General features: G+C 38.9%; 1 protein-coding gene across 2 annotated transcripts in view; it reads left to right on the top strand.

The window, feature by feature from the left end:
- Positions 1–26139, top strand: part of VAV3 (vav guanine nucleotide exchange factor 3) — a 349793-nt gene that overhangs the window by 215828 nt on the left and 107826 nt on the right. For both annotated transcript variants that reach the window (XM_070486950.1, XM_070486951.1), the window contains 4 exons: positions 8956–9057; positions 9367–9467; positions 20897–20922; positions 25922–25967. In XM_070486950.1, the coding sequence (XP_070343051.1) occupies positions 8956–9057; positions 9367–9467; positions 20897–20922; positions 25922–25967 (275 nt within the window). The remainder of the gene's footprint in view (positions 1–8955; positions 9058–9366; positions 9468–20896; positions 20923–25921; positions 25968–26139) is intronic.

Below are 26139 nucleotides of genomic sequence, written 5' to 3'. Positions count from 1 at the left end.
TTGTATATTGTATATTCGTGTGTGTGTGTTGCTTTGGAGAGAAGGAATTGTTTTAAATTTATAAATTAACTTGAGAGATTATTTATAATATGCAAGCTTCTTATTCAGGAATTTGGTTATGTAGCTCTTATTTACTTGAATACTTTTGTTTTCCTCAGTTAATTTTTAAATTTTATTCCTGTAGAACCTGAACGTTTCATGCTGGGATTTTCCTTAGACATTTTTGTGCAAGGAAGAGTTGACTTAGCAGACTTGAGTTTGCTGTCTCTGAAAGGGTGTGCTTGCAGGACTGGCCCGTGGTTGGCATCTGGAAACAAGGGTTTTGAAATGTTCCCTGTGGTGCTAAGTGATGAGGTTATTTGGTGTGCCAATGGCACTGAATTTCATTGTACCAGCCTGCCTAGACTTATTGTTTAAAATCATGTGGTTTGATTCGCTATATAGGAGAATGGGGAGAAGAAGACACTGAAGGTGCTCAGGACAGGGCCCTTGCCCTCCAAGTCTTCACAAGCCTGGGCCGGAGATAAGGCCTGGCCCACATCGTGGTAACCCAGACTGGTGGGAGATAAGGGGTGGAGGGGGTGGCAGCCCAGGGCTGTGGCCCCAGAAGAAGAGTCCTCAGTATGGGAGGGCTGGTGGGCTGTGGAGGCCTGTGAGCGAGGCCTCGAAGGACAAGTGTGGGGTCACTACTCTGGGAGCATGACACCCCTGTAACTAACCAAAACTATCCTGTCTCTGTGCATCCAGTTACCTTGGACTCCCAGACCTCACTAGCTCCTGCCCCAGCCTGGAGAGCTCTGCTCCTCAGCTGAAAAGGATGGGCTCAGAGAAGTTAAGGAAGCTGCCCAATGTCACACAGCGAGGGGTGGTGAGGCTGAGATCCCTTGCACCAGTTTTATGAAAAGAGAGCCCAGAAACCAGAGGGCTCCCTGGAAGCTGCAGCTGCGTAGTCAGACAATAAGGGGCACCTACTAGCTGCCTGGCTGGCAGGCAAGGAGGGAGAAATCAAACGTGTGTACTCTGCCCCCAAGCCACTGCTGTCCCCAAAGCTACCTGGTACTCCCCTTGCCATCCCCATCCCTGCCTGGCAGCCTTGACTACAGACCCTTGGCGGGAGGTAGATGAGGAACAGGAGTCTGCCAGCTGGCATCACCCAGGCCCTGATTCTGGACTTAGGTCTGTTCTGAGCTCACTGTGTGACCCAGGATGAGTGTCTTCCCCTCCCTGAGCCTGACTGACTCTACATCCGTACAACCACCAAGTTGGACAATCAGGGCCACCCCTGTGGCACTGACCTTGTAGGAGTCTCCAGAAATTCCTCAGCATTCCATATTAGGCCCCTGTCAGGAGTCTTGCTTCACACCCCCTCCCCCAATGCCCCTGCAAAAAATAAAACCATGTGATTTGTGGTGAGTACCCACTTACCTTCTGTGAGTTTTTAATGATTGTGGCTGATCATGATGGCAGAGAGTGCCCGTGTGACCAGCCGCCGAAAAAATCCTTGAACTCTGAGTCTCAGAGCACGCACATTACTGCATTTCACTGCTGGAGAATGTTGCAAGCTTACAGATTAATTTCTCCAGTTGCCACCTGATGTGTCTTTTTCTCTCATTAGTTTCATTAGTTTTGAGTTTCTTCTCTTGGTTTTGCCCAGTAGTCCCAACAATGTCATCTCCAAATGATAATTCTGTGTACTTTTTTACAATATTAATCTCTCATATTTATTTTTCTTGTCATATTACATTGATCAGATCTCCCAAAACAATGTTGAGTAATATAATTGACTTCAGGAAACTTTGCTTAACTTTAATATGATTGTGGTAGTGTTTTAAATTAAATATTTTATTGTCCTTAGTTTATATTTTTATGTTAAGGAAATATCCCTCAACATCTAGTTTATTTAGAGTTTTGTCAGAAGCATATGATACATTTTATTGAAGGTATTTTTTGGCATCTATTGAGATGATCCAATGCTTTTTGGCTCTTTATTCTACTAATGTGATAAGTTGTTACATATATTTAAAAAGTCTTTTTTAAAAATAGGCAGGGTATAATTAAGTATCCTGCAGATAATAAAGTATCCATATTATTTTGAATGATATTTAAAACTTGCTCTGGAAAAGAAGATTAAATACTGTTGCTTAGAGTAATTATTGCCTCCTAAGTAACAGAGGTTAATAGAAGCACACAAAATGAGATGCATCTTCTTCTTATATCATAGAGAATAAAATAATTTAACAGAATAATAAATGGAAAAATTAAGATTGTTCAGCATTTTATTAAGGGATTTTTACACTGTAATCTATGTCTGGCGTTCATTTGTCAAAATGTGTGTTTGCTGCATTTCAGTAATACACACACACCTGTGTGTATACATTTTTACGTATCTTATTTATTTTTGGTACACAAAAGTGCCTATTGCATTCAGACAAGTATTTTTTGAAGCACCACCTTCTGCTTCCAGCTCTCTCACCTTTACTTTCAATGAAATACTATGAAATAAACTATTTTGTGTTTTGCATAGTCATAAGGCCCGTAGTGGTGATATTTGAATGTTAGTAATACTGACAGCACATGAGATAGCATGATGTCATAAGTCGATTCTCATTTTATTTCCTCTCTAATTAATCATGATCATTATAGATGATTTCATTTTGCTAGTATTTGCTTCCTAATTCTAAAACTAATTACTAAAGTGATATCAGGATTTAAAGTTTATGGTTAAAATAGAGAAAAATGTTCATTATAAATGTGTATGTTTTTAAAATACTGACTGTGTTACTAACTACACCGTCATACTTACTAACTGAAATATATTTATATCTATGAGTATCATTATAGTCCTTGTAAAAAGATTAAATATTATTTTCTCACAAGGAAGAGAGGATATAGGTAAATAAACATGACTGATAACATTTAATTGAAATTTGGTTAATCATTATGTTTTTCTTCAGTTTTCTTTTATATGGGAGATAAAATTTTTTTGGCACAGTAAAAATGTCTTTCTCTCTCTCCTACTCCCTCCTGATTTTCATCTGATAATGTGGCAATGCAGCTTTGTGAAAACAAGTGAAGTAGATGCTTCACTAAAAGCATATTTTGATGATTTCCATCAACCACAAGTGTGTAGTAGTTCACTTTCCTAGTAGGATGTTTGATGACTATAAAAATGAGAGGGGTTAAAAAGGAGAAGACGTGCCTCTGCCCTCAGGCACCATACAGGCCAGCAGGGCGAAGAACGCGCAGGCACTTGTAATGCTCTGTGGTGATTTCTTTTAGGGGTTGTACAAAGTTAACATATGAAAGCCTATGCGGTCTGTGTAAGTTGTCATTGAGATGTCAGGGAAAGTGTTACGGAGACTGAAAAATCTGACCTTAAGCATTGCTCCCACTCCCTCCTCTGGTAACTGGCCCCACTAAACCTATCTACCATTATTTTTTGGTATGTCTGAGTTAGTCAGGGTTTTCTAGAGAAACAGAACAAATAGGATATATGTGTGTGTGTGTGTGTGTGTGTGTATTTATTATAAAGAATTGGCTCAGGTAATAATGGAGGTTGGTAAGTCCCAAGATGTTCTGGGTGAGTTGGCAAGCTGGAGTCACAGGAGAGCTGATGGTGTAGTCCAGTGCAAGTCTGAAGGCCTGAGAACCAGGAGAGCCAACAAGTAGCTCTGTCCTAAGGCCAACAGACTTGAGAGTTGGAAGAGCTAACATTGAGTCTGAAGGCAAGAGAAAAGCCTATGTTCCAGTTGGGTTGTCAGGCAGAAAGAATTCTCTCTTGCTTGGGCGAGGGTCAGCCTTTTTGTTCTGGTCAGGCTTTCAACTATTTGGATGAGGCCCACCCACATTAGGAAGGGTGACTTGCATCACTCAGTCTACCATTTAAATGTTAATCTCATCCAAAAACACCCTCACAGAAACACCCAGAACAATGTTTGACCAAAAAGCTGGATACCGCATGGCCCAGTCAAGTTGAAACATAAAGTTAACCATCACAGTGTCACAGATGATGCTCTAGTGGACCTGATCTAGTCACTGTTTTATGAACACTTGATACTCATTTCTGAACTTTCACTCTTGTTTGTCCCCCAAACTTACATCACCTTCCCCTTTTCCTTTATCTACTAAACACCACTTATTCTTTTGACTTTCTCTGACTAATGTAGCCACTAATTGATATCTCTCTTTTATTTCTTTAGTTTTTAATTATAAATTTGTTTTTTTCTTATTCCATAGATGTGAGCTTTTGTTTCTCTAACTCAATGAACAACTTTCTGATGGCAGTGACAATGCTTTTTCTTTTTTCTTTAGCCCTTTTCCCTTTAAGTAGCAGAATACTTAATATATAGATAGTGGTATTTTGTTAATTAATTTGCTTATTCAACAACATCAACTTAATATATATTAGATATGAGACACTGTGTTAGGCCCTGGCAATATAAACATAAATACCATAGAACTAGCTTTCTGGTGGTGGGAAGCAGATAGTAAGTGGTTATCATACAGTATAGAACTATACCAGAGGGCTGAAAAAGTACTCTGGGGACCCAGATGGCATGGTAATCACTATCTTTATCATGCAGACTCATGAGAGATTTTATCAAAGGAGTCTCCTTTTTTACCTGGTCCTAAATGAGTAACCAGGTAAATTAGCGCTTGCAGGTTAGAGGCAACATTTTAGGCAGAGTGACTGGACTACAAAAACACAGAGTTGTGGAAGAAAAGAATATGTTTGGGAAATATGAGAAGGTCCACGATGTATGGCTCGTGCTGTTTGGGAAAGAAGAGGTAGCTAAAGCTAGAGCTTAAAACTCTTTGTATGCCATTGCCAGAAGGGTTAACTTTATGCCCACAGGCAGGAGGAACCAGCAGAAGTCTTCTAGGGAAGGACTGACATAATCATATTTTTATTTTTGAAGGTAATTCTGGGAATAGTATAGAAGATGGCCTCAAGTAGGGAGAGAAAGAAGGAGGTGGAATAATGAACAAGATCATTGTAACAATTTAGTTGAGAGATATCAAGGGCTTGGATTAAGTAATGAGAAGAGAGAATGGAGCCTGAGTTTTTGAAGAGGTCTTTTTAAGGTTGAATCAACAAAAGTTGATCACAGTTTTGAGCAAGGAGAAATTGGAGCAGAGGAGAAGTTAAGAGAAAATGAATATGTAGAGGGTATGAGGGGGAGGGAAATTTTTTTACCGCACTCAAGTTTCTTGGTTGGAAGATGGAGAGACTAGTGATAGATTCAAATCAGAATGTGATTAGAATCGGCTGTTAGTATGCAGTTGAGTTTTGTACATACTGCATCTTAGATGCCTGAGGAGCACTTGGGAATGCAGTTCTGGAGGATGGAGATACACTCAGGCTAGGGGGAGGCATGTGGTCCTCAGTCAGCTTAGCGCCAGCCATGGAGCCAGGTGAGAAGAGAAGATAATCTGAGGAGAACATGTAAAGTTTAAGGAGACCTGAAAGTATCAAGATACCTTACCCTATAAATATTTGACTCACTGATTAATTGTATTAATAATGGACCCTGTATGAAGCAAATGAAATGGGAACATTTTATTGAGCAATCTGCAAAATTGCACTGAAGTTCTCCTAAGTAAACTGTCATATATCAAAGCAGGTTGCTGAAATGGAATCCTTTCCGCGTAGCTGCATGATAGAGCAAGTGAGCTAACCTATATTTGATGGTCGGTTTTCATCAATAGACAGCCCAACCCCATAATTGGTCTTACTATGTCCCTCTTGCTTCACAACAAGGAATTCTCTATATAGTAGCCACAGAGATTTCTTTTTGGTCAAATGATTGTAATGTCAACCCCTGTATAAGATCTCACCTCTTTCCTTGGCCCCTGCCAACTTCTCGTACCTCATGTCCTACGTGTCCCCTCTGCGCTCACTGAGCTCCAGCCAAAGGATCTTTCTTTCCCTTCCTGCCTTAGAGCTGGAACTCAATATTGGTAGGTACTCAATAATGGCTGAATGAATGACTTGGCCTTGTAGGTTTATTGTGGGAAGCAAATGTGAAAAAGTCTATGAAGAGCCTATTTAATGTGCCAGGTGCATGGGAGGTATGCAATAAATGCCACTTTTGATCATTTTTGTCTTTGCGTTACCCAGTCTATAATCCTGGTGTTTTTCTCTCCTCTTCTGCCCTAATCTACCTTTCCAGCTCTTCCCATCCAGCCAACTTACTATCCTTGGTTTTTGCATTCCCACAGGTTACAGACCATGTGTGTTGACATCTCTCTTCTCTTCAGTTGGTGCTTAATATGACTTCATCTACTTCCCTGGGTTTTTTCATACATGTCCTCTCCTGAGTAATCTCATTTCTTATTGTGCTTCAATAGTTATACATAGATTCCTGGTCCCAAGGACACTGGGCATATAACAAGGTTCTTTCGTGAAATTCCCAAAATAATGGGACTCCTCTGGGAACTTGGTCCCGAGACTACGAAGGGACTCTGCCGCTCATAAAGCACTCTCCTGATCACATCATTATTATGAGGATTTGGAATCAGCAATTCATAAATTATAGCCAATATTTATTGAATACCAACTCTAGGCCAGGCAAAGTGCTACATATATTGCCTGACTTTATGAGTTTGATTTTATTAGTATTCCTGTTTTATACTTACTAACTTGGCCAAGGTCACACTGCTAGTGATTTGCAAGTTAGGATTTAAGCCCAGGTGGTCTAATTTCAGATTCCTGCCCTCAACTATGCTTTTATGTTTTATAGTACCTCAGTAGCTATTCCAGGGTCATAGAGTCAACTTTTATTCTTTAGTGTTTGATTTTAAATTTTTTAAATAATAGGCAGTTATAGTTTTTTTAAAAAAAAAAGCTCCAACAGTTCCTCTCTACTATTCTCCCTTACTGCTTCAAATCTCATTTCCCTTGTGGCAACTACTGTTAGCAATATTTTCAGAATTTTTTTCTTATTAGAGGACTTTTCTTTTTAATCTCTTAGTGTGATCCTCCTCTCAGCTTTTTGTCTTCTGAAAAGTCAGCTTCTTCCTAGTTAGTTGGTGAAAGTGTTAAATACAAATGGTTCAGAGGCAGCTTTGATATAAATATGCACAACTCAGGTTGACCCTAAGAGAAAGGTGTTCCACCTACGTCCCAAGCAGACTTCTAAAATTAATTAAATTCCTACCTGTTTGGGACCCATTTACGTGAATATCTGCCTGAAGGAGACCTAATTGTATTCTAAAACTCCAGGCTGATGAATTCTCCAAGTTCCCAGGACCGAAGCTATTATCTGGCAATTTGTCTATGACTGTATCACCTTGATGCTCAGAGAAAAGTGAACAACCACTCTTCCTGGCTAAGGAAATGGGACTCGAGGCTCTTTTCAATGTATGGCTTTATGGACTCAAGAGTCAAATATCTTCTGAACAACATGAAGAAGGTCTTGTTTCTAGATCCTTATCTTCCTCTACTCCTCTCTTCCTGAAGAAGAGCTCTATAATTTTTAATCATCAACACAAAAATGCCTCTAGAAATGTCCATGCTTTTCAGCACACAAAGGAGAATTTTCCTACAAAGTGAGGTCACCAGAAGCACAGAGCAGAGAAATCCCAGATGGTACTCTTATTTGATTTCATTTTTAGCATGCTCATATTCAGCAGATGGATTGGAAGGCTGACCTCTCTGACACTTCTGCATCACTGACTGCTACTCCAATTGCCTTTGTGAATGTTTTTTCATAAGGCTTCTCCTGGTACCTCAGAGATTGATGCCTGGTAGCCCGCCCGTGTTATGCTTCATTACACCCAGGCTCTGCATAGTTGAGAGTTGCTGGATTCTATAAAAGGGGAAATCCTAGTTCATCAGCATCTCAAACTTTTCCTGCAATCTCTGAATTGCTTATAACGTCTCAGGGAGCATCATCTTAGCTTTCTGGGTGTACAGCTGATTTGTATCTGTTTTTAACTTATCCTTTCTAATTTTTCTGTTCTATGAATAAATTAAGAATAATATAAAAAAAACCTCTAGAAATGGGTAAATTTAACTATTTCCAACATACCTACTAGACACAAGAGTCTAATTATATTAAGGTGAATATTGTTGACTTCTTCCTTGCACTGTAGCCTCAGAGGCTAAAAGCGCAGAGCTGGGGTGGAGTTCCCGATTCTGCCATTGCCTTTACTTTAGAGTAAGCCTCAGGTTCCTGTATGTAAACTGGTGATATCATTAGTGCCTAGCAGTTAGGATTGGTGTGATGGTTAAAGGAGATAATGAACGTCATGTGGTTGTCACAGAATTGGCGTGGAGGAAACACACAGGCAATGTCAGTTTGTAGTATGCTTAATGTATTTTTTGTTATATGTGTATAATATAAATAAAATATAAACCATTAATGATAAATAATTTTGTTTAGTTTTTATCTGCATTGCATGGAAAGTGATTTTTTTTTGAGGAAGAAGTTTTTAGTCATCAGACTGATGCTTTGTTTCAAAACTTTTTGTACAATTATTTGACTCACTTTTATAGATCATTACATAATCCACATCCCTATTTAGAGATGCACTCTGTGGAAATGCAGTACCCTCCTCCCCTCCTTCCTGCTGTCTCCAGCTAGTTTATATTTCAGTGATGTGACTAGAGACAAGAAACTTTCACTCCCCGTGAATGTCCAGCAGGTTTTATGTTTTTCCTGCAGGGTGACCTACACAGCCATTTAGTGAAGTTCTCTGGGATCACTCAATTCTGAAAAGGATTAGGTTGCTTCAATCCTTACATGTTGCTAGTTCTCGCATAATCAGATTTTGGTACATATTTTAATCAAAGCATACTTTTGGCTTAGAAAGCATTGCATATTGAATAGCTTTTTTGCTTGAATCAGATCTCTACCTGAGGCAATGTTGGTGAACTTAGGTTTTAGATGACCAGACTGCTGTTTTATTGTGGAACTCTCCTTAGGAAGTTACTTTTTTTCTTTTTTGTAGATCTAACATAAGGCCAGACTATGCAGACTCCAATTTCCATGAATTCAAGATGCACACCTTCAACCGGGTTACATCCTGCAAGGTCTGCCAGATGCTCCTGAGGTAAGCTTGCTCGGTCTTGTTTTTCTGTTTAAAAGAACTGGTGTAATTACTAAGTGTTTCAGACTCTTCCAACGTCTCAGCCAAAATGTTTTGCAGTGAGGATATTACCTTATCACTTTGGATCCAGCGGATCCTTCCTTGGCCTCGTACCTGTGCGGCCCCTTCAGAACCCCCAGGAAGGCGCGCTCCCTCTGCTAAGATGACTTGGCGCAGCTCTGTCTTCCCTTGTTTTCCTTTCTTGCACCAATGATGTCATATAGGCAGAATTTATCACTTTTTAATGTATCGCTCTCTAATTTTACCTTTCAGAGGAACATTTTATCAAGGCTATTTATGTTTCAAGTGTGGTGCGAGAGCTCACAAAGAGTGTTTGGGAAGAGTAGACAGCTGCGGCAGACTTAATTCTTCTGGTAAGTCGTGTTTGTTGTTGGGATTTTGCTTTTAATTAGGACGTAAAACTTGCCTAACATAATGAAGGCCTAATTTACTCTTCATATGTGTTTAGTGTAACCTATCTGCCTTTGAAACTCATTTATAAGCACAATTAGAAAACTGTTTGAAATTCACGTGACTTTTCTAGTTAGTTACCTGGGAGGTAGAGGGCTTCAAGACAGGCGCAGAAGGTTTCATGTCACCCATTTCATTCACCCCAACCCCTAAATCTCCTTAACATTGTACATATACAGCCAAAACACACAAATAGAGTAACAAAAACAAAACAGAAAAAATGATTTTTCACTTCTATCTTCAGTTCTTCTGTTTCTTCCTTATTCTCTTAAATATTCAGCTCAGAAATGCTAATGATGCCAGAAGTAAACATCGCACAGACCAATTCATGAATTAATGAATTGAATACATTGTCATTTTCCAGCATTTAGCAAAGAGCATATAGCCTTTGGATTTTGTGTAAATATTTTCCCCTTGGTTTTTAAAAATAATGCTCTGTGATTGTTGCATGAACCAGTTTCCAAGATTGTTGGCAATTATGCATTCAGTAGCCTTTTGCCTCTCTCTGCTCCTCTTGGGCTCTCTCACTTCTCTTTCTTTTCTGGCCCCTTTATTCTTTCTCTTTCTTCTTCTTTCTCTTTGTCCTTTTCCCCTGAGTTTCTCTGTGTTTTATCAATAAGACCTTTCAAAATCAGTAAAACTTTTTGAACAGAAGAAAGAGATCTTTAACAGCTTGAGTTCAAAAGGTAGCCATGTCAACCTTTGATTCTCCCAAAGGAAAAGGTGGACATTGAATTACTTTGGAAATATGAAATAGAGTGAAACAGAGAATAATAGCTCATTTCAGAGCTGAGTTCAGAAAATAGACATTTGTAGAAAAGATGTGGATCCTATTAGAGGAGTGAGATCATAGCACATTCCTCTCACTTTGCTCCTTCAGCAGACATTTTTTAAGGGCCCCAGGAGCCATTCTCTATACGAGGCATGGGCAGCTGCAAGGAGAAAGATGCCGGCATTAGTTGAGCACTTACACTGCACCTGCCCTGCCTGGCCTCTGCCAGGCCCTCCTGCGTGGACTCACTCACTCCTCAGAACAGCCCTTCCCGGGTTCTGATGGAGGCAGAGGGCTTATGTGACTTGCTCAAGGTCTGGTACGTAAAGGAAACAACGTTAGCACCTATTAATGTTTCTGAAGGTCAGAAACGGTTTACAATGTTGTAAAATATAAAAAGAAGTATATTATTATTGTTATTCTTCAATTGTCTACCTGATAGAATTTATCACAAATTTTTGCTGTTCCATCTTTATGTGCCCCATCCTTACATCTCTTTGAGGACAATTAACATGTTATTTGCTCATGGCAGGCTAATGTATTTGTATAAACCCCACAGCCCCGTCTTACGAGTTTCAGTCTGTGAGGGATGTACAGTGCCCTCATAGTTGGCGTGGTTCTTGCATTCTAAAGGCAATAGTGTAGGAGAATAGTTTCAAGTCAAGCAGAAATGATTGAAAATCTAGCTTTGCTATTTGCTGGCTACATGAGCTTTGGAAGTTACTTAAACATTCTGAGTTTCCGCTTATTCATCTGTAAAATGGAAACTAGAGGATTATTGTGAGGATCAAATGAAATAAAGTTGATGCTTAGCACAGTGCCTAGGCACAATAAAAAAAAGTATTTTAATCCAAGATGTTATGATAAGAAGTCAATTTTTTTTAAAGGGATAGGCTTAAACTATTTTTGTTGTTTTTAGGATGTGGAGCAAATGTGAATAGAAAAATTAGTGAACACTGAACTTTGAAGTAATATACATGAATGACATTAAAAGGCTTTAAAATTTTTAACTTTATGTAAAAAGAAAGTCAATAGGAAATGGTTGGGAATTCTGGTCTAGCCACATACAAGAGTGGCATATGCCCAGCCTCTGTTCTTAAGTCATTATTTCAGTGTGTTCTGTCCTTAGATGAGTTGCTCTGTGTGGGGAGACAGCCTGTGACGTCAGTAAAGCCTACCAGCTCTGGGGTCTTGGTCTGGTTTGACTCCAGCTGCACTGCTTACTTGCTGGGTGGCTTTGGACCCCAGTTACTTAACTTTTATAACTCTTAGTTTTGTCCCTTATAAAATAGGAATAATCATAGCACCTACCCTTTAAAAGTTGTGTGGTTTTTTTTTTTTAAAAAAAAAAAAAAACCTTTAAAGTGCCAGGTACTCTTCTAAGTACTTTATCACTATTAACTCATTTTGTCCTATAAAATTTTTGTCAAGTTGGTATCATTGCTATTCTTACCTTACAGATGAGAAATGGAGGCACAGAGAAATAAGTAACCTGTCTGAGTTGCTTAATCAATAGAGTGAAGATTCAAATTCAGGCGGTCCAACTCCTGAGTTTGTTCTTAACCCCTGGCCTAGGACCCCAGTCCTGTGAATTAGCTGTGATGATATGTCAGATGTGTCAAATGCACAGGACCTAACCCTAGGAACTAATCATGTGTTTGGTTTTTCTCTGTGAAAGGAAGAGATTCTCTAATAGTTGGGTTTTTTTTAAGCAAAAACACTTTTGAATTCAATTAAATTCCTAACTACCAAATGTGTTTAGATTGAAATGTTTTGAAGTCCTATGAGAAACTTAGACATCCTTGGGGATCATGCCTGCCCTCTCCTCCTGGAAATCTCAGAACTGGAAGAAATTTTGACACCTTAAGTTCTAGGGCCTCTTACTTTAAAATGAAGAAACTGAATCATTAAAATGTGAAAAGAGCACGATTGTTGGGGCTGGCCTGGTGGCACAGCAGTTAAGTTCGCACATTTCGCTTCAGCAGCCCAGAGTTCGCCAGTTTGGATCCTGGGTGCGGATCTATGCACTGCTTGTAAAGCCATGCTGTGGCAGGTGTCCCACATATAAAGTAGAGGAACCCTGGGCTGCTGAAGCAGAACGTGCAAACTCAACCTCTGTGCCTCCGGGCCGGCCCCAAAAATGTTTTTTTAAACCTCTGGCTAGAATTGTTTCTTGAAGTTTTAAACATAATTCCCTTGCTCTCTTGATTCTTTCTCTGCCTTGCATCCTTGTGTTGTCCTCCGTTCTCTTTCTGTTGTGAGCATCTGTGTCCTTGTTCTCATTCTCTCTTTTTCTCTTTCTCCCTTCCTCTCCCTCTCTCTCTCCCTTTCCTTGTCTCCTCTGTTTCTGTCTTTTCCTCCTCAAGATTTTTAGGAGGCCAGTGGCATTGAACGCCCATAGTCGGTTAATTGGTAGTATGAAGTAGTAAGAATCTTCCCAGGAGGCTTCCCTTTTTTGCCTTCAGATTAGGATTTGCTGGATCGCCCTTATAAATAAAGGGGCCTTAGCTTCAGAGTGAAGAAGAATCTCTGTTACAGCTCTATCAGAAGCCTTCCCTCTTGCACTCCCAAACAGATGTCCTCTAAAAGTTGGAAGTCATGACATCCTCTCCTCAAAATCACCCCTTCCTGCATTGGTGTAGGAAGTAACCATGGGTAGCATGTGAGTTTGAGCTTGGGGGGTCTGATGAGAGTGTGGTCAAATAGGTAGTATTTTGAGATCATGGGCAAACTAGACTTTATAGGCTATTTCCCAGCCAGCAGAGAAACCCAAAATTGGCTTACATTTTGCACAGTCCTTTGTTTCGGCTTCCAGGAAGGGATGCCGCAGGAACTGTTTGCAACAGTTCAGCAATATTGTCTTCTGTGACTGGTATATTTGGGGAAATGTGGGTGTGGGGGAGGAGGGCAGGAGAAAAGACAAGATGTATCAGGGGCTGGAGACATAGTTAACTTGAACGGGGCTTTTGTTTGGAGAAGTGTGTGATTATCATTTCAAGAGAACTTGACTTTGGGGGACGTCATCCCAACAGCTAAATTTAAAGCAAGTGAATAGTATTAATTTAAGACACACTCAAATGCTTACATAATTCAGCTTCCCCCATAAAATTAAATCATAGATGGTTTGAGATCGACCCCAACTTCACAGAGCTTTATAGCTCCATTGCTTAACACAGTCTAAATATATTCTCAAGAGACAAGAAGACTGGCTCCGTGTGAGTCAGGAGTTCACTTGTGGTCCAGAAAGCTGTGGCTAGTAAGAATGGTGGAGTTATTATAAGCATTGGATAGTTGGGATAGAAGGAAATTCCAAAAAGTGGAGCATGCCGTGTTCATTCAACATTGGACATGTTTATAGATAAGGGAGTGGCTGGGTGGAGAAGAGGTACTAGTTGAACAAAATGACACAGTAACCCAGAGGCTAAATGAAAGCCAGAGAATCTTTCACTCTGCCTTTTAGTTGCCAAATCCACTGGTCATCACATTTCAGGCCTTACTTCATTGACCTTTCTCTTTCATGTGGCCATTAACCATTGTCCGTTACACTCTCCTTCACATCCCACCACATCCTCCCATGCCACCTTTTGGAGATCTAATTAATTTCACTGGTATTAGCTGCAAACTACACCCCAGGTGGATAAGGCTCTATTCACATATAAGGCACTTTTCCTGAACTCTGGATTAAAAATTTCCATCTTCTCTTTACATATCCCTTCCCAGATGTCCTGCAGTGACTTCAAATTTCACATATCTAAAACCAGCTTCATTAGTGACTACCACAAACTTCCTCCTCCTATTCCTTGTCCTAGTTAAAGGTCCACCATTCATACACTCACCCAAATCTGAGTATCAGCCTTGACTTACCCCCTGCTTCATCTTCATTCACTTACCTATTCTTAGTTCTCCTCCTGAGTCTCTCTGGGATACACTGATATGGTATTGCTATAGACAAAAAAAATCTCATTGTCTCTTGTTTGGACAACTACAAAAGCCTCCCAACTCCTTGCTGTTGATCTTACTCCTATACAATTTCCAACATGATCTTTATTAAAGTCAAGTCTGATGTGTCTCTCTTCTGCTCACTATACTTTCCATTCCTTACAGAATAATGTCCAAAATACAATTAGACTATGAGCCTCTTGCTAATAAGTACCATGCTTCATTGATGTTCTGACCTCTGGGAAGCCATGGTGGATGGATGAGTGAGTGGATAGACTGGCAAATAGAAGGACAGATTCATGAGCAAAACTGTAGTGCACCAGGGTTCCTGGGCCTTGAAAATCACAGTGGTCTTAGAGCCAGAAGCAGGAGAAGGTTGTAGAAGACTATACAGATTTTGGTTTCACCCTCATGGAAACTAGAGCTTGACTGGATGTAGAATAAGTGGAATAAAAACCTTGTCTGAATCCCTGGCTGATACTTTAAGACTGAAAGATAGAAAACTGGGTAGACCTTTTGCATTCCTTTCTAGTGTTTATGCAAGAAAAGGCTCATGCCCTGAGCATTAATCATCAGGCCTTTGACAAGGGACACCCAGCTTAGGTTAATAAGTAGCAAGAAAGTGAACCAGCTCACACAACACCTGATGACAAAAATACCTCTATTTCTGGAGAAATCTACTCCCTGATCCAGTCAATTCCAGTTTTAGATTTCTTGCTTGGATCTTACTTTTCCTCTCCTTGAAATACACTCCCTTTTCTCTCTAAAGGTCCAAGATCCTACCCTTCTTTTACTTCTTCTCCAAGCTCTTTGCCAATCATTTAACCTCACCTTGACCACCCAATAGTAGTCTGATTTTAATTATCTTCTACTTAGTTTATGTGTAGTTTTTATGTATTTGTCAAGGTTATGCTGCGTTGTAGTAACTAAAAACCCCCAAATCCCAGTGGCTTTAATGAATAAAAGTTTATTTCTCATACACACACTGTTTGCTGTGGGTTCCATGGCCCTCCAGGATAAACTCCCTTCGAAGTAATGGCTTAGGGATCCAAGCGAGTTCCATCTTGTGACTCTGCCAATTCAACACATGGCCTCCAGGGTTGCTGCTCTTAAGACCCATGAACTAGAAGTGAGCAATGCCATTTTGTTTTATCATGGTCCATTGGTTAAAACTGGTCATATGGCATCAACTTAATTACAAGGGAAGCTGGAAAATGTAGGGGAACACGTGGACTATTTGGTGAGCACTACTGTCTCTGCCACTTTTTATTTCCTCTAGTAGGTTAAAATGCTCCTTCACTGTGGGGAATGTATTTCTGATCTTTTGTAGTCACCCCTTAGTCCCAAGTCTGAAGTCAGGGTGCTTAATATCATATTGTTATTCCTTTTCCCCAAATAGGAATATTTCAACCCAAATACAATCCTTAATAGTGTTGAATGTGGCTAAATACTAACCATTAAGCATTCAAAATAGGTCTTGGGCACTTCTTTTTGTGGACGTTAAGCTTTCTTTGGATGTTGTCTTCTTTGGGTTCAGAAACCTTTTATATTTCATGCTCTGTATCCTTTAAATTTATCTAGTCTTCATTCATCCTTGAAATAATTATTTGGCGAAAATACAGTGCATTTCTGAATGAAGGAAGTAATTCATTCAAATTAATATTTGACGATGATAGATTTTTAACTCAAGTACATTTGAAGTATGGAAAGAAGGTGTTTTTAAGTTTTGTTTATACTTATAAGACAAACTATGCAATATGGAAACAAATTTGAAGGTTGGGTGATTAGTTTATGTTGTAACACTTGAGAATTTGCGTGGATATAAAGAATAGGCAGTTTCCCTGTCTTTCTGCTGAACTTGAGTTGACTCCTTCACATTTACCATGGCAACCTCAACGATCAACACGTCCACGGACTCTGAAGTGTGCTGCCAAAACTTTCCAACTTTAATAATGAATAGGTATGAGCTCCATTATAGGAGACTCTCAACAAGTCACTGCACAGCTGATATAATTCTAAAGCGGCATTTCTTTCTCCCAGTACACCACCGTGAAGGCCTAGTCCTAAACTACAACCCTTGGGAACATTTGTTTTTTTCCCCTGTTGTAATGTATGGCCAAACCTCTTTGGTCCCCTTCTTCCCCTGGCATTGATCAACATAGCTTGCTTTGCATCCCCTCAGTTTAAAGAAAGAAAGTAACATTGCAAGGCAAATATTGCTGGAGCAGACGACTTTGGTTTAATGCATCTTTTCCTTTAGTGGGAATGCAAGCCTCAGCTGCTCTAATATTTAACCGAAGCAGATCCCCATTTGCTTATCTGTTTAATCGCAATTTTATCTAGGCCAGCTGCTGCTCCTGCTGCCGCTGTAGCTACTCCTAATTGGAAGGAAGTTGCCTTGGTATCCTGATGGTTTAAACCTGCAAGATTGCTACCTAGAACCTGCACCCCAATGAGTCTTTTATAAATAGTATTGCAGTATTTTATCATAAGAGATGAACTTTTAGAACAATTTTATTTCAGCCTTCTACCACTAGGCATTTTATCACATTACTTTTACATGAGCTGAGGCTTGATCATTGATTTCATAACCAAAAAAATGGCGTTGGTTGTACTTAATATTACTTAAAGTCTTTTACATAAATTAGTCTTTTTTAACTTATCAAGGCAATTTTATACTCTAAGGTAGTTATTATTTCTTCCATTTAACTGTTTGAGTCAGTTTAAGGGTATATTAATAATTATTAAAGTGACCTAGAAACTATTATATGGTTGGATTCCTGTTAGAGCTCCTGGAAAGACCTGAAATCAAAGCCTCTTTCCAAATATTATGTATAGTTTTTTCTTTTTCAAAATATTGCTGTAGATCTGAGTGGTGAACATAGCATTTGTGCAACTTCCTCCACAATTTGATTAGTATAACTGTCTTTTAGTTTTAATGTTTCACAAAAATAGCATGTTAGCCATGATGACAAGGCACCTTCAAAAGCTATACTGGTAATTACTTCTCTGTGGCCTCTTTTGAGACGAACAATCTTACTGGACATTGGTTTTCTTAGTCTTAAGAAATAGAACTTCAGATAAGAGACAAAGCAAATTGTGTAATAGTCTATGCACTGAGAGCCGCTTGTATTGAAAAAACAAATATAATAGGACTGAATTTTATGTTTAAACAAATGAATTATATGATGTGAGTCTAAAGCCTCAGTGAAAATCATTTCTCTTACATAAATGTGCACATTGAGCCTGTACTGACATGGAAGGTGAAGTTTGCAAAGGCTCCCAGCCCCTCAGTAACACCACTTACATTAAACCAGTTGGGACAGGATGAAAGAATGCAAGGTATAAACCCCTTGAGGGCCTGTGAGTCACCATCTAGAAAGGTTCTTGAAAGGGTAAAAACATTATATAGTTTGATCAATAGGAGCCTGAGAAATAGGCCGCAGGGTAAAGACAAGTTGAGGATTAAAAACGTTTGCAAACTTGAAGAAGTGAATTGCTATCCTAAGGAAGTCCCCAGGAGAAAAAGAGAGAGACGGAAAGAGATTTTTTCATCAGATCTCAACCAGCAACCCTTCTATTTGGTCAGAATTCAGCCAAAATAGATTCGATGATTATCAGCCCTTGTTATCTTAGTCCTGATGCAGAACCGTGGCACACACACAGGTTTTTAGACATGTAAGTGCCCGCCATAGTAGTCTTGGGTACAAATTAAGAGGAAGTAAAGATTGGTCTTGCAGACTTAAGATTAGAGCAACTTTTCTATAGAGTGCTTCCTCAAAAGAGGTTCTTATCCCAGCCAGTATTAACTTTTACTTTGAAAATGTATGAAACGGTGTTACCATGGGGTTTTCTTCTCTCTCATCACTGTTATTTTCGTATAAGTTAATAAGCTGTTGCTGTAGTATGTCCATCAGAATTTAGATTATGTTCGTAAAGGAGGCAATCAGTTCAACGGTATGGCCACTAGAGCAGGTATAAAAGAATAAGTAAAGGGGCCTGGCTAAGAATTTCTGAGCTAAGAACCAATTCTAAGAGTTATTTCCAGTCCTTTGGCGTTTGCCCTGTCCTCAGAAAACTTACAGAACTGTACCATGAGCTATGACTAAATAAAAGCTCAGACTTTCAAGAGCCGTTATTTGTGTGCTTTACCCAGTATGAGCAGATCCGAGTGTGAACTGCTCTATGCCAAGTCCATGGAAGAAATGGGCTTCTTTCCTGGTTGGCTAGGTAGAGGGTAGGGGTGGATGTGTTGGCCATGAGGACAGGAAGTAATGGCAAGGAAAGGGTGTGTCCCAATTAAGGAGCCATGTCCTTAGAGTTGGAGTTGCATCCAGCACAAAGCCCCTTTTCCACTCTTCCTGTCTGGGTTACGCAAAGGAGGCTGTGTATAGAGCAGTTCTCAGTACATCCATTCAGTGTTGTGAGGAAAGCTAATTCTCTTGAAAGAAGATTCTCTTCAAAGAAAGAAAGTAGGAGACAATAAGAAGTGGGAGAAATGAAGGAGAGGGAATTGGGTAAGGTGGTAAGCCAAATGTAGTTTGTTCCTCACTTTGTGCCAGTCCCATTCATGCCCCGATTGGACCTCGCACGCTCTTGAGTTCTGTGATAGATGCTCATTCACGCAGGGAGCTGGCCAGCTTGCACTTGAATCCTATGCAACAAGATATGAAGAGCCTGTAAATGAGGGTCTTCTGGTCCTGGACCTGTTTTCTGGGTAAAAAGGTACGAGTTTCTGCATAGCTAGATGACCACCTTAGATCCCATCATTTCTTCTTCCCAAGGAGCACCCAGATGACCCCCATGGAGCATGGTGTGACAACTGCTGCCACATGGGTTGTCACTGAGTTTAAGGGAAAAATTAATACATTTATAGCATATTATAAAAGACCTACTTTACAAGGACATAAATACACTTCTACGCACAGTCAGAAAAAAATACTTTTGAGTTGAAATTAAAGTACACACTCATTTATGAACAGTGAACCTGAAAGATCTGAGGTTTTTCCCATTTTCGAGGTCGTTTAGAAATTCAAAGCTTTCCTCAGTCTCCTTGGATGGAAATCTTAAAGTCCCCTCCTGTTTGGTATTACCTGCAGTTTGTGATTCCCAGTTCAAGCCCTTTGTCTAAGTCACCAATAGAAGAAAGTAGTTTAGGGCTATTCTGGCATGTAGGTCTTTCTGGTTAAACCAGTGAAACAGGTATCCCAACTGTTCTGTTAGGAACCCAAGTTCACCTGACCGGGGTTCTAAGTCTGGGCACAATGTCCAGCCAAATAGTATTTCATAGATCCTCTCCCCAAACCCGTCCTCTTAGGCAGCCTTGCTTCTGTAACATTGTATATTTCTAACTGGGAGGAAGAGAGAAATGAAATAGCTTTCTGTCCAGGAATACTCCTTTGTAAAGACCGACTTCAGACCTGGCAAAGATGCCTTCACAGAAGACAGGTATCTATGAAAACTAGGGTGATGGGGTTTGAAACTGGCAAAGGAATACAGGCTTAGTTTTTCTGCAGAAAGGTGACCTTTTGCCCATCAGTCTTCCCATTTCCATTAATTAGGAGTAGTTCCTTAAAAAAAAGTCCTGTTCCATGCCCCAGGCCGTCTTCCTGTGTAAAGCAATCTGTGGCAGCTAGTCAGATGTTCTGCAGGAGTTTTCCCCATGAACTCTGGTTGTGGGGTTTCTTGGAACCTCTTATAGAGACTTGCCCTTTCCTGATGTTTCCTTCAGTTTCTTCTTCTCTTTCAGATCCTTCTTTAGAGGATCATTTTAGATGGGAGAACGATAGACATAGGCTCAAAATGATGAGGTGTTTTCTTGCACAGTCTGGAGAAGTTACAGTGTATATAGGTGCTCTTGAGTATAGGAAAAGAAGTAAAAATATTATCCACTAGCTTTTCCACGTGCAGTGTGTATCTTTACTCTCAGAGGAACCCTCTACCTTCCTGCCACATTACTCACCTGAAGATCTCAGGGCCCTTTCTGTTAGTCATTTTCAGGAACTAAAATGTAATAAAGAGATTATTGTTTCTATTTATAGACAAGTAAACTAAGGATGAGAGGAAAATTAGCATTGGAATCGAATCCTGTCACTTTTTTATTTCCGTCTTTAAATCTTTAATTCCCCCCAAATTAAAAATAAGAGTTGTAGCCACTTAATAAAAAAAATCATATGAATATTATACTGTGTTAAATTTGCAGTTGTTATGAATAGTCCCTGTAATACCTTTGTAACTTAGTGTCTTTAGATTCTTAAAACTAGGTGTGTTGAAAGAAAGATTCCCACCTGGCTTTCTCTTATGCATATAAATTTAGTGTGAGCCCCTGTTTTAGGGAGCTTTACGTGGTTGAATTGACATTGCTTAATAAACAGGTGAAAAAGTTAAGCATAACCTAGAAGTCATTTAGAACCATGAGTCACTTTCCTGACAAGCCAATAAGGCAAAGGAACCCAGGTTGCAAAACAGTTCCTAGCCCGGCCTGAGGGACCCTGGAAATATATTACAGGTACCAGTTAGGAAAACAAAGCAGTAGTGTTTGGACCACGCTGCAGAGAGTAAGGCTGCTAACCAGACAAGATAACTGTACACTGACAATGCCAATTTTTACGTTTGTTTCAGAACAAGGGACGCTCAAACCGTCGGAGGTAAGATTAACATTTAAAATTTTTTATCTAACTTTTGCAATTTGGGTTGTTTGCTGACTTAAGCAGGCTTGAGCTTTTAGAATGTTAACTGTGCCTTTAAAAATGGTTAGAAACAGAGATAGTGTGAGCAACCAAGTGCTTGTAAGTGAGACGTGCAGGTTAAATCAGAGGAATTTTCACAGTCAAAAGACATTAGGCAGAGGAAAAATGTGAATATTTAATCTAAGAATGTGTATGAAAGGGGACATTTCAGAATCTTACTTATTCAGATAAATTTCAAATAAGTATTGTAGCAATGTTGTGGTGTTAATATAGGGATCTATTTCCCTAGTCCCTGCTACAGAATCCCACAGAACCGAGGTTTATAAAACTTAATGCATCTGAAGGCATTCCCTTGGAATGAATAGCTTTGATCATGTTAGTACAGAAGACGGTGGCTCTCATCCCAGGAAGTCGGTAGACCTGTCCTTGTCATGAAACGTTGTGTTGCTGCCCAATGTTTGTACAACCGAAAAGTTCTAATGTTATTCCTCTAAGGATATGGTTTCCTGTTTCTAGTAGTTTTCCATTTGAAAACAAACATGATTTGTATCATGTTGTGTTGATCAAATCAAGATCTGATAACATTTCCTTTTGGTTTAACACGGAGTCTAAGGACTAATGGCTTAAAAGTGTGTAATCCTTATCACCTCTTAGAATGAAGCTAATTTTTTAAAAAATAAGAAAGAATGAAAGATATGGCAGATTTTCAGACAACCATTGCCTTGGCCTTCAACCAAAAGTAACCAATTTCTTACCTCCCCAAAATAATGTCATAGCAAAGAAAAATTAAATGTAAAATGTGTGTGATTAGTTATGTGAACCAAAAGTACACATATTTTGGTTTTCAGAATAAAAGAATGACAAAAAACATTGTGCCAAATTATTTTAACACAACAATTATATCTCATTAAGAGTGAGGTAATGTTAGTATGTTTTTAATAGGCTGGCATTTAAATAGTTGGTAAAAATAATGAAAAGTACATCAAGATGTCAGATAAAAGGTAATTGTTTCTACTTGTTTGCATAAGCTCATAATTTGTACATATGGGGTATCAAGAGTGTGATATGAGGAAATTCATATGCACCTCTTCAGTGTATCAGTTGACTATATTTTAGAATCTAGAATCTAGATCAAGAAATGCATAATATAATAATATTTTTAAAATAGGCCACACGAGCTCTTTTAGGGCTAAAATAAATTAACAGAAAATTTCTTTGTGTTGGGTCGACAGGTAAGATTTTTCATCAGGGCTATAAGGATTCTTCCAGTAGTGCCAATGAAGATCTTGGAAGGCAGCCTTTTTTCTCTTATTCTCACGCTGTTGTTAGATTATTGAGACAGATCTCCTTGTAGAGCTCTGAGCTCAGTGTTATTTTACATTTGTCCTATCAGATAAATCCTATTAGATATATGGATCATTTTTTGCCAGGGAAGATGATTTCACTTGATTTAATTTTAGTAATGTGAAGTGGGTGTATTTACAGAAGGAAAATGTGCTAATATGAAGTGGTTAATAATTTTCACGTAATACTAAATAATTCTCTCCAGGCCTTTTTATACTGTTAAAAATTGCATGTAAGCCTATTATGAAAGGAATTAATTTTCATGTTGATTTTTTAAAATGTAGCATCAGTTGCTTAACTTTTGAATATAATAAGTATAATTTTTATTTAATGGGTGATTCTGCTAATAATCTCTACTTTGGATGGATAATTATGATAAGCTCTTATACTGGCCAACCCTTTTTTAAGCTTTAGCTTGGTTTAAGGGAGAAGTGTAGCAAAAGAACATTAAGAAGCATCTTTCACTCTATACCTTCCCATGGGGACTGTGTGGAAGGTGCTTTACTGTCCAAGGCAGATGGTTAAATGATGTGCAAGAGTCTTCCCAGCGGTAGAGATGAAGCCCTTTTGTAATCTGTGTGATTTTTTTTCCCTCTCCTGAAGATAATCTTTTTCTTCATGTACCAGTTTGTGGTCTTATTCTCTTCCCCTTTCAATAGCCGTAATTATGAGTTTATTATTTTTAATTTTATACTTCATTCTCAAGGTAGGTGCGTTTTCAGTAGCCACAAGATCAATGAGCCTCATAACCACACCTGGATGTTCATCTTCCATCCCATTCTGGAGTGGACATTCAGAAGCCACCTCCAGGTCCAGGAAGCATGGTTATCATTACATATCTATTTAATACATATCCGTTTTAAATCTATTCCTTAATGTGAGGTTTTCTACCTTTAAAACAGGTAGAAGAACCAAAGCCAGTTCCATATAGCAAAGGAAGCTTTGCTTGTTTTGTTGGTGAAATCAATGAAATCAACAGAGAGAATTAGGTTTCTCACAAAAGAGGCAAGAAGAGAGATTGTTGGATGGTAAAGGTATTTATTTTAGAGAAAGACAAGGTCATAGGGAATAAAACAAGAAATAAAATTAGGTTGGTTGGTTGTTTGATTTTCCTGCTTCTAGGTAGATCAAAGGAGATTGAGAAGGTTCTGAAGGTTCTGATTCCCCTCATCTCGTCGGGCTCCCAGGAGGGCCACTAGACGTGCTCCCCTCCCCCTGCTGGGGACAAGGTTTTGTCCATCTCTGTCCCAGGCTTTTGAGAATATAGGTGGGGGAGGGGAGTATGTTGAATGGGGTGTAACAGAATGACAATTGAAATTTGCATTTTAAACATTTAATAATGTTCTAAACATTTCCAAATTTTTTACAGTATAAAATACTTATTAGGTGCTTTTAAAGTATGATAAATCTCAGACTCCAAATGCACTTGGTCTCAGTAGTTGAAATTCCTTCCTTTTTTTTTTTCCTTTCTTTTTTTTTTAAATGCACCAGATCATAGTTTGTTCCACTGTCCACTCTTCCTGGAGAAAATCTTTTGTTTTCAGGGTGACTGATTTTCATGGATTTTCAGGAGGAAAAACCTAAAACAGAAGCAGTAGAGCAATAACTTAGTAGAAGAATGTATCCTTGATGTGAATTTAAACATTCAGAATACCGTGAAGTTAATAATAATGACGATAATAATAAAGTATCACTTAATAATCCTTTACGATGTGCCAGGAACTGTTCTGAGTACTTAATGTAAATTAACTCATTTAGTTCTTGCCACGAATGCCGTGAAGTCGGTGCTATTATTATCCCCGTTTTATAGACGAGAAAACAGGCACAGAGACGTTAACTAACTTGCTCAGAATCAAACAGGTGACAAGTGACAGGGTCCAAATCTGAACTTAGGCGGCCTGATTCTAGAATCCATACTCTTAATAACTGCACTGTGTGCCCTATTTTCATCCTAACTTCAAGGTAATCTAGGGTTGCTCTTGAACTCAAGAGCTCTTTTTCACATGCTAAGTTTATAGTTTTTAAATAGCTCTGGTTTAGGGATTCCAGGAATAAGACCCAAAGGTTGAATTGCTTTCTTGCCTTCCAAGCACTTTGATAGTAGAAGGTATAAGAACGGTAGAAAGGCACCTTCTATTGTATGCTAAGCAGGTGCGGGCATATGTAGGAAGTAAATAGCAACAAGATAGCCATCGTTATATATTTTCCTGTAGAAAATATTATCGCTGTGTTCGTTGTCCTTTATATAGAGAGCACCAAAAAATTTTAGAAAATTTCAGATAGAAAGGAGTTTTTCTTTGAAAGCAGTTTGCTTCCAAGTTATCAGATATGAACCTGTAACTCATAGTGCTTCTCCTTTCTGTGCGTTGGCTGCCAAGCAGCCCAGAGCTCCATTCTCTCCTCACTCACAACAGCCTTCTTTATACTGTAGTTTTTCCGGTACAGTTATCCATCTTGTTCAACATAGCTTCAACGCTGATTTTAATGATCATACTAGGCTTTCACAAATTCATTTTGAAAGTAGTTGGGTTAAAAACAAAAATTATATTTTAGAAATGTCTCCAATTTGCTTTCACCTGAGATCCCAGAAAGTCTGCTGGATATGGCTTGAGGCCCTTTGGAAGGCAGTTAAGACCCCATTTCACCTGTGAATGAAAACAATGGGAGGAACCCTAAGAAAAACCATGGCTGATGTGTGCTTAGCAAAGCCAAGTGTGCTCTGAACACAGCACACAGGAGTCTGCACACAGGCACAAACCCCAACACGCATAGAAAGAAACCTGCTTTTGTGAAAATCTGAATTATATGGTAGTTTTAGACTTAGCATTTCATCTAGTTATATGATCAAAAAGTGCAAATGATGTCCTTATTAGTTAGTGAGATAACCATTGTTATTAAAAAGGAATAAATTTAATGCCTATGAAATTGAACATGTAACTGTATTTTCAAAGATTTAAAATCTCTTTTGTTTTGAATCTTATCTATAATTTTTATAATGTGCAGTTTTTCTTACAGATTCTTTTTCTGTAAAGAGAATTTACTTTCATGGTTCACAAGCTGCATGCCTGTTTGATTTTTTAAAGTTGTCAGATACAGCTGATCCATAATTAAAACACCATTCTCATTTAAGTGTTGGCTAAAATCAGATCTTGAGATCTTTGTTTTGGGTTGTATACCTTCTCCAGTCTCTGGTCTGTCAGGCCTTAGAAATAGCTGAGTTGGAGCTTTGGAGATTGTGTGTCTTTGCTGGGAGCATTTTCCAACCAAGAATGCATGTCTAGGCTTTGTTCTCCTAATTCCTCTAGTCACTATGACTCCAAAAAAAATTAGTCATAATAGCCAGAGATGGCAAATGAGAGATTTTTTTTCCCGTAGCGCTATAAGGTGTCAACGACTTATCAAATGTAATGGTGTTCAAGTGGAAGACAATTTATAATTTAACAAAAAGGTTAAATTATAAAAACAAACTTTAGAACCAAATGTTTTGAACAAATTTAGTCATACTCTTAAAAGGAAAAAGTGCAACATTCATTGGCCTTCCAAAGTGTCACAAAGTAATACAGTTTAATAATACAAAAATCTTTATTTTGCTTTGTTTTACCTTTCTGCACAGAAACGGACCAATGGACTGCGAAGAACCCCCAGACAGGTGGATCCAGGTGTGTTTCTGATTATACATCTATAATCATGACTTCAGTTAAGTAATTATGAAAGTATATGGGAATTGCTGTAGAAAGTCAGATTGTTGGCCTTTGTTCCCACAGTTTGGTGTATAACGTGTAAATCATTTACCTGACATTGCTTCCTAGGACAAGGGCATATGATGAATAA

This window comes from Equus asinus, chromosome 16 (assembly GCF_041296235.1).
Source record: "Equus asinus isolate D_3611 breed Donkey chromosome 16, EquAss-T2T_v2, whole genome shotgun sequence".
NCBI classification, from domain to species: Eukaryota; Metazoa; Chordata; class Mammalia; order Perissodactyla; family Equidae; genus Equus; species Equus asinus.
This window is presented reverse-complemented; position numbering and strand designations above follow the sequence as displayed.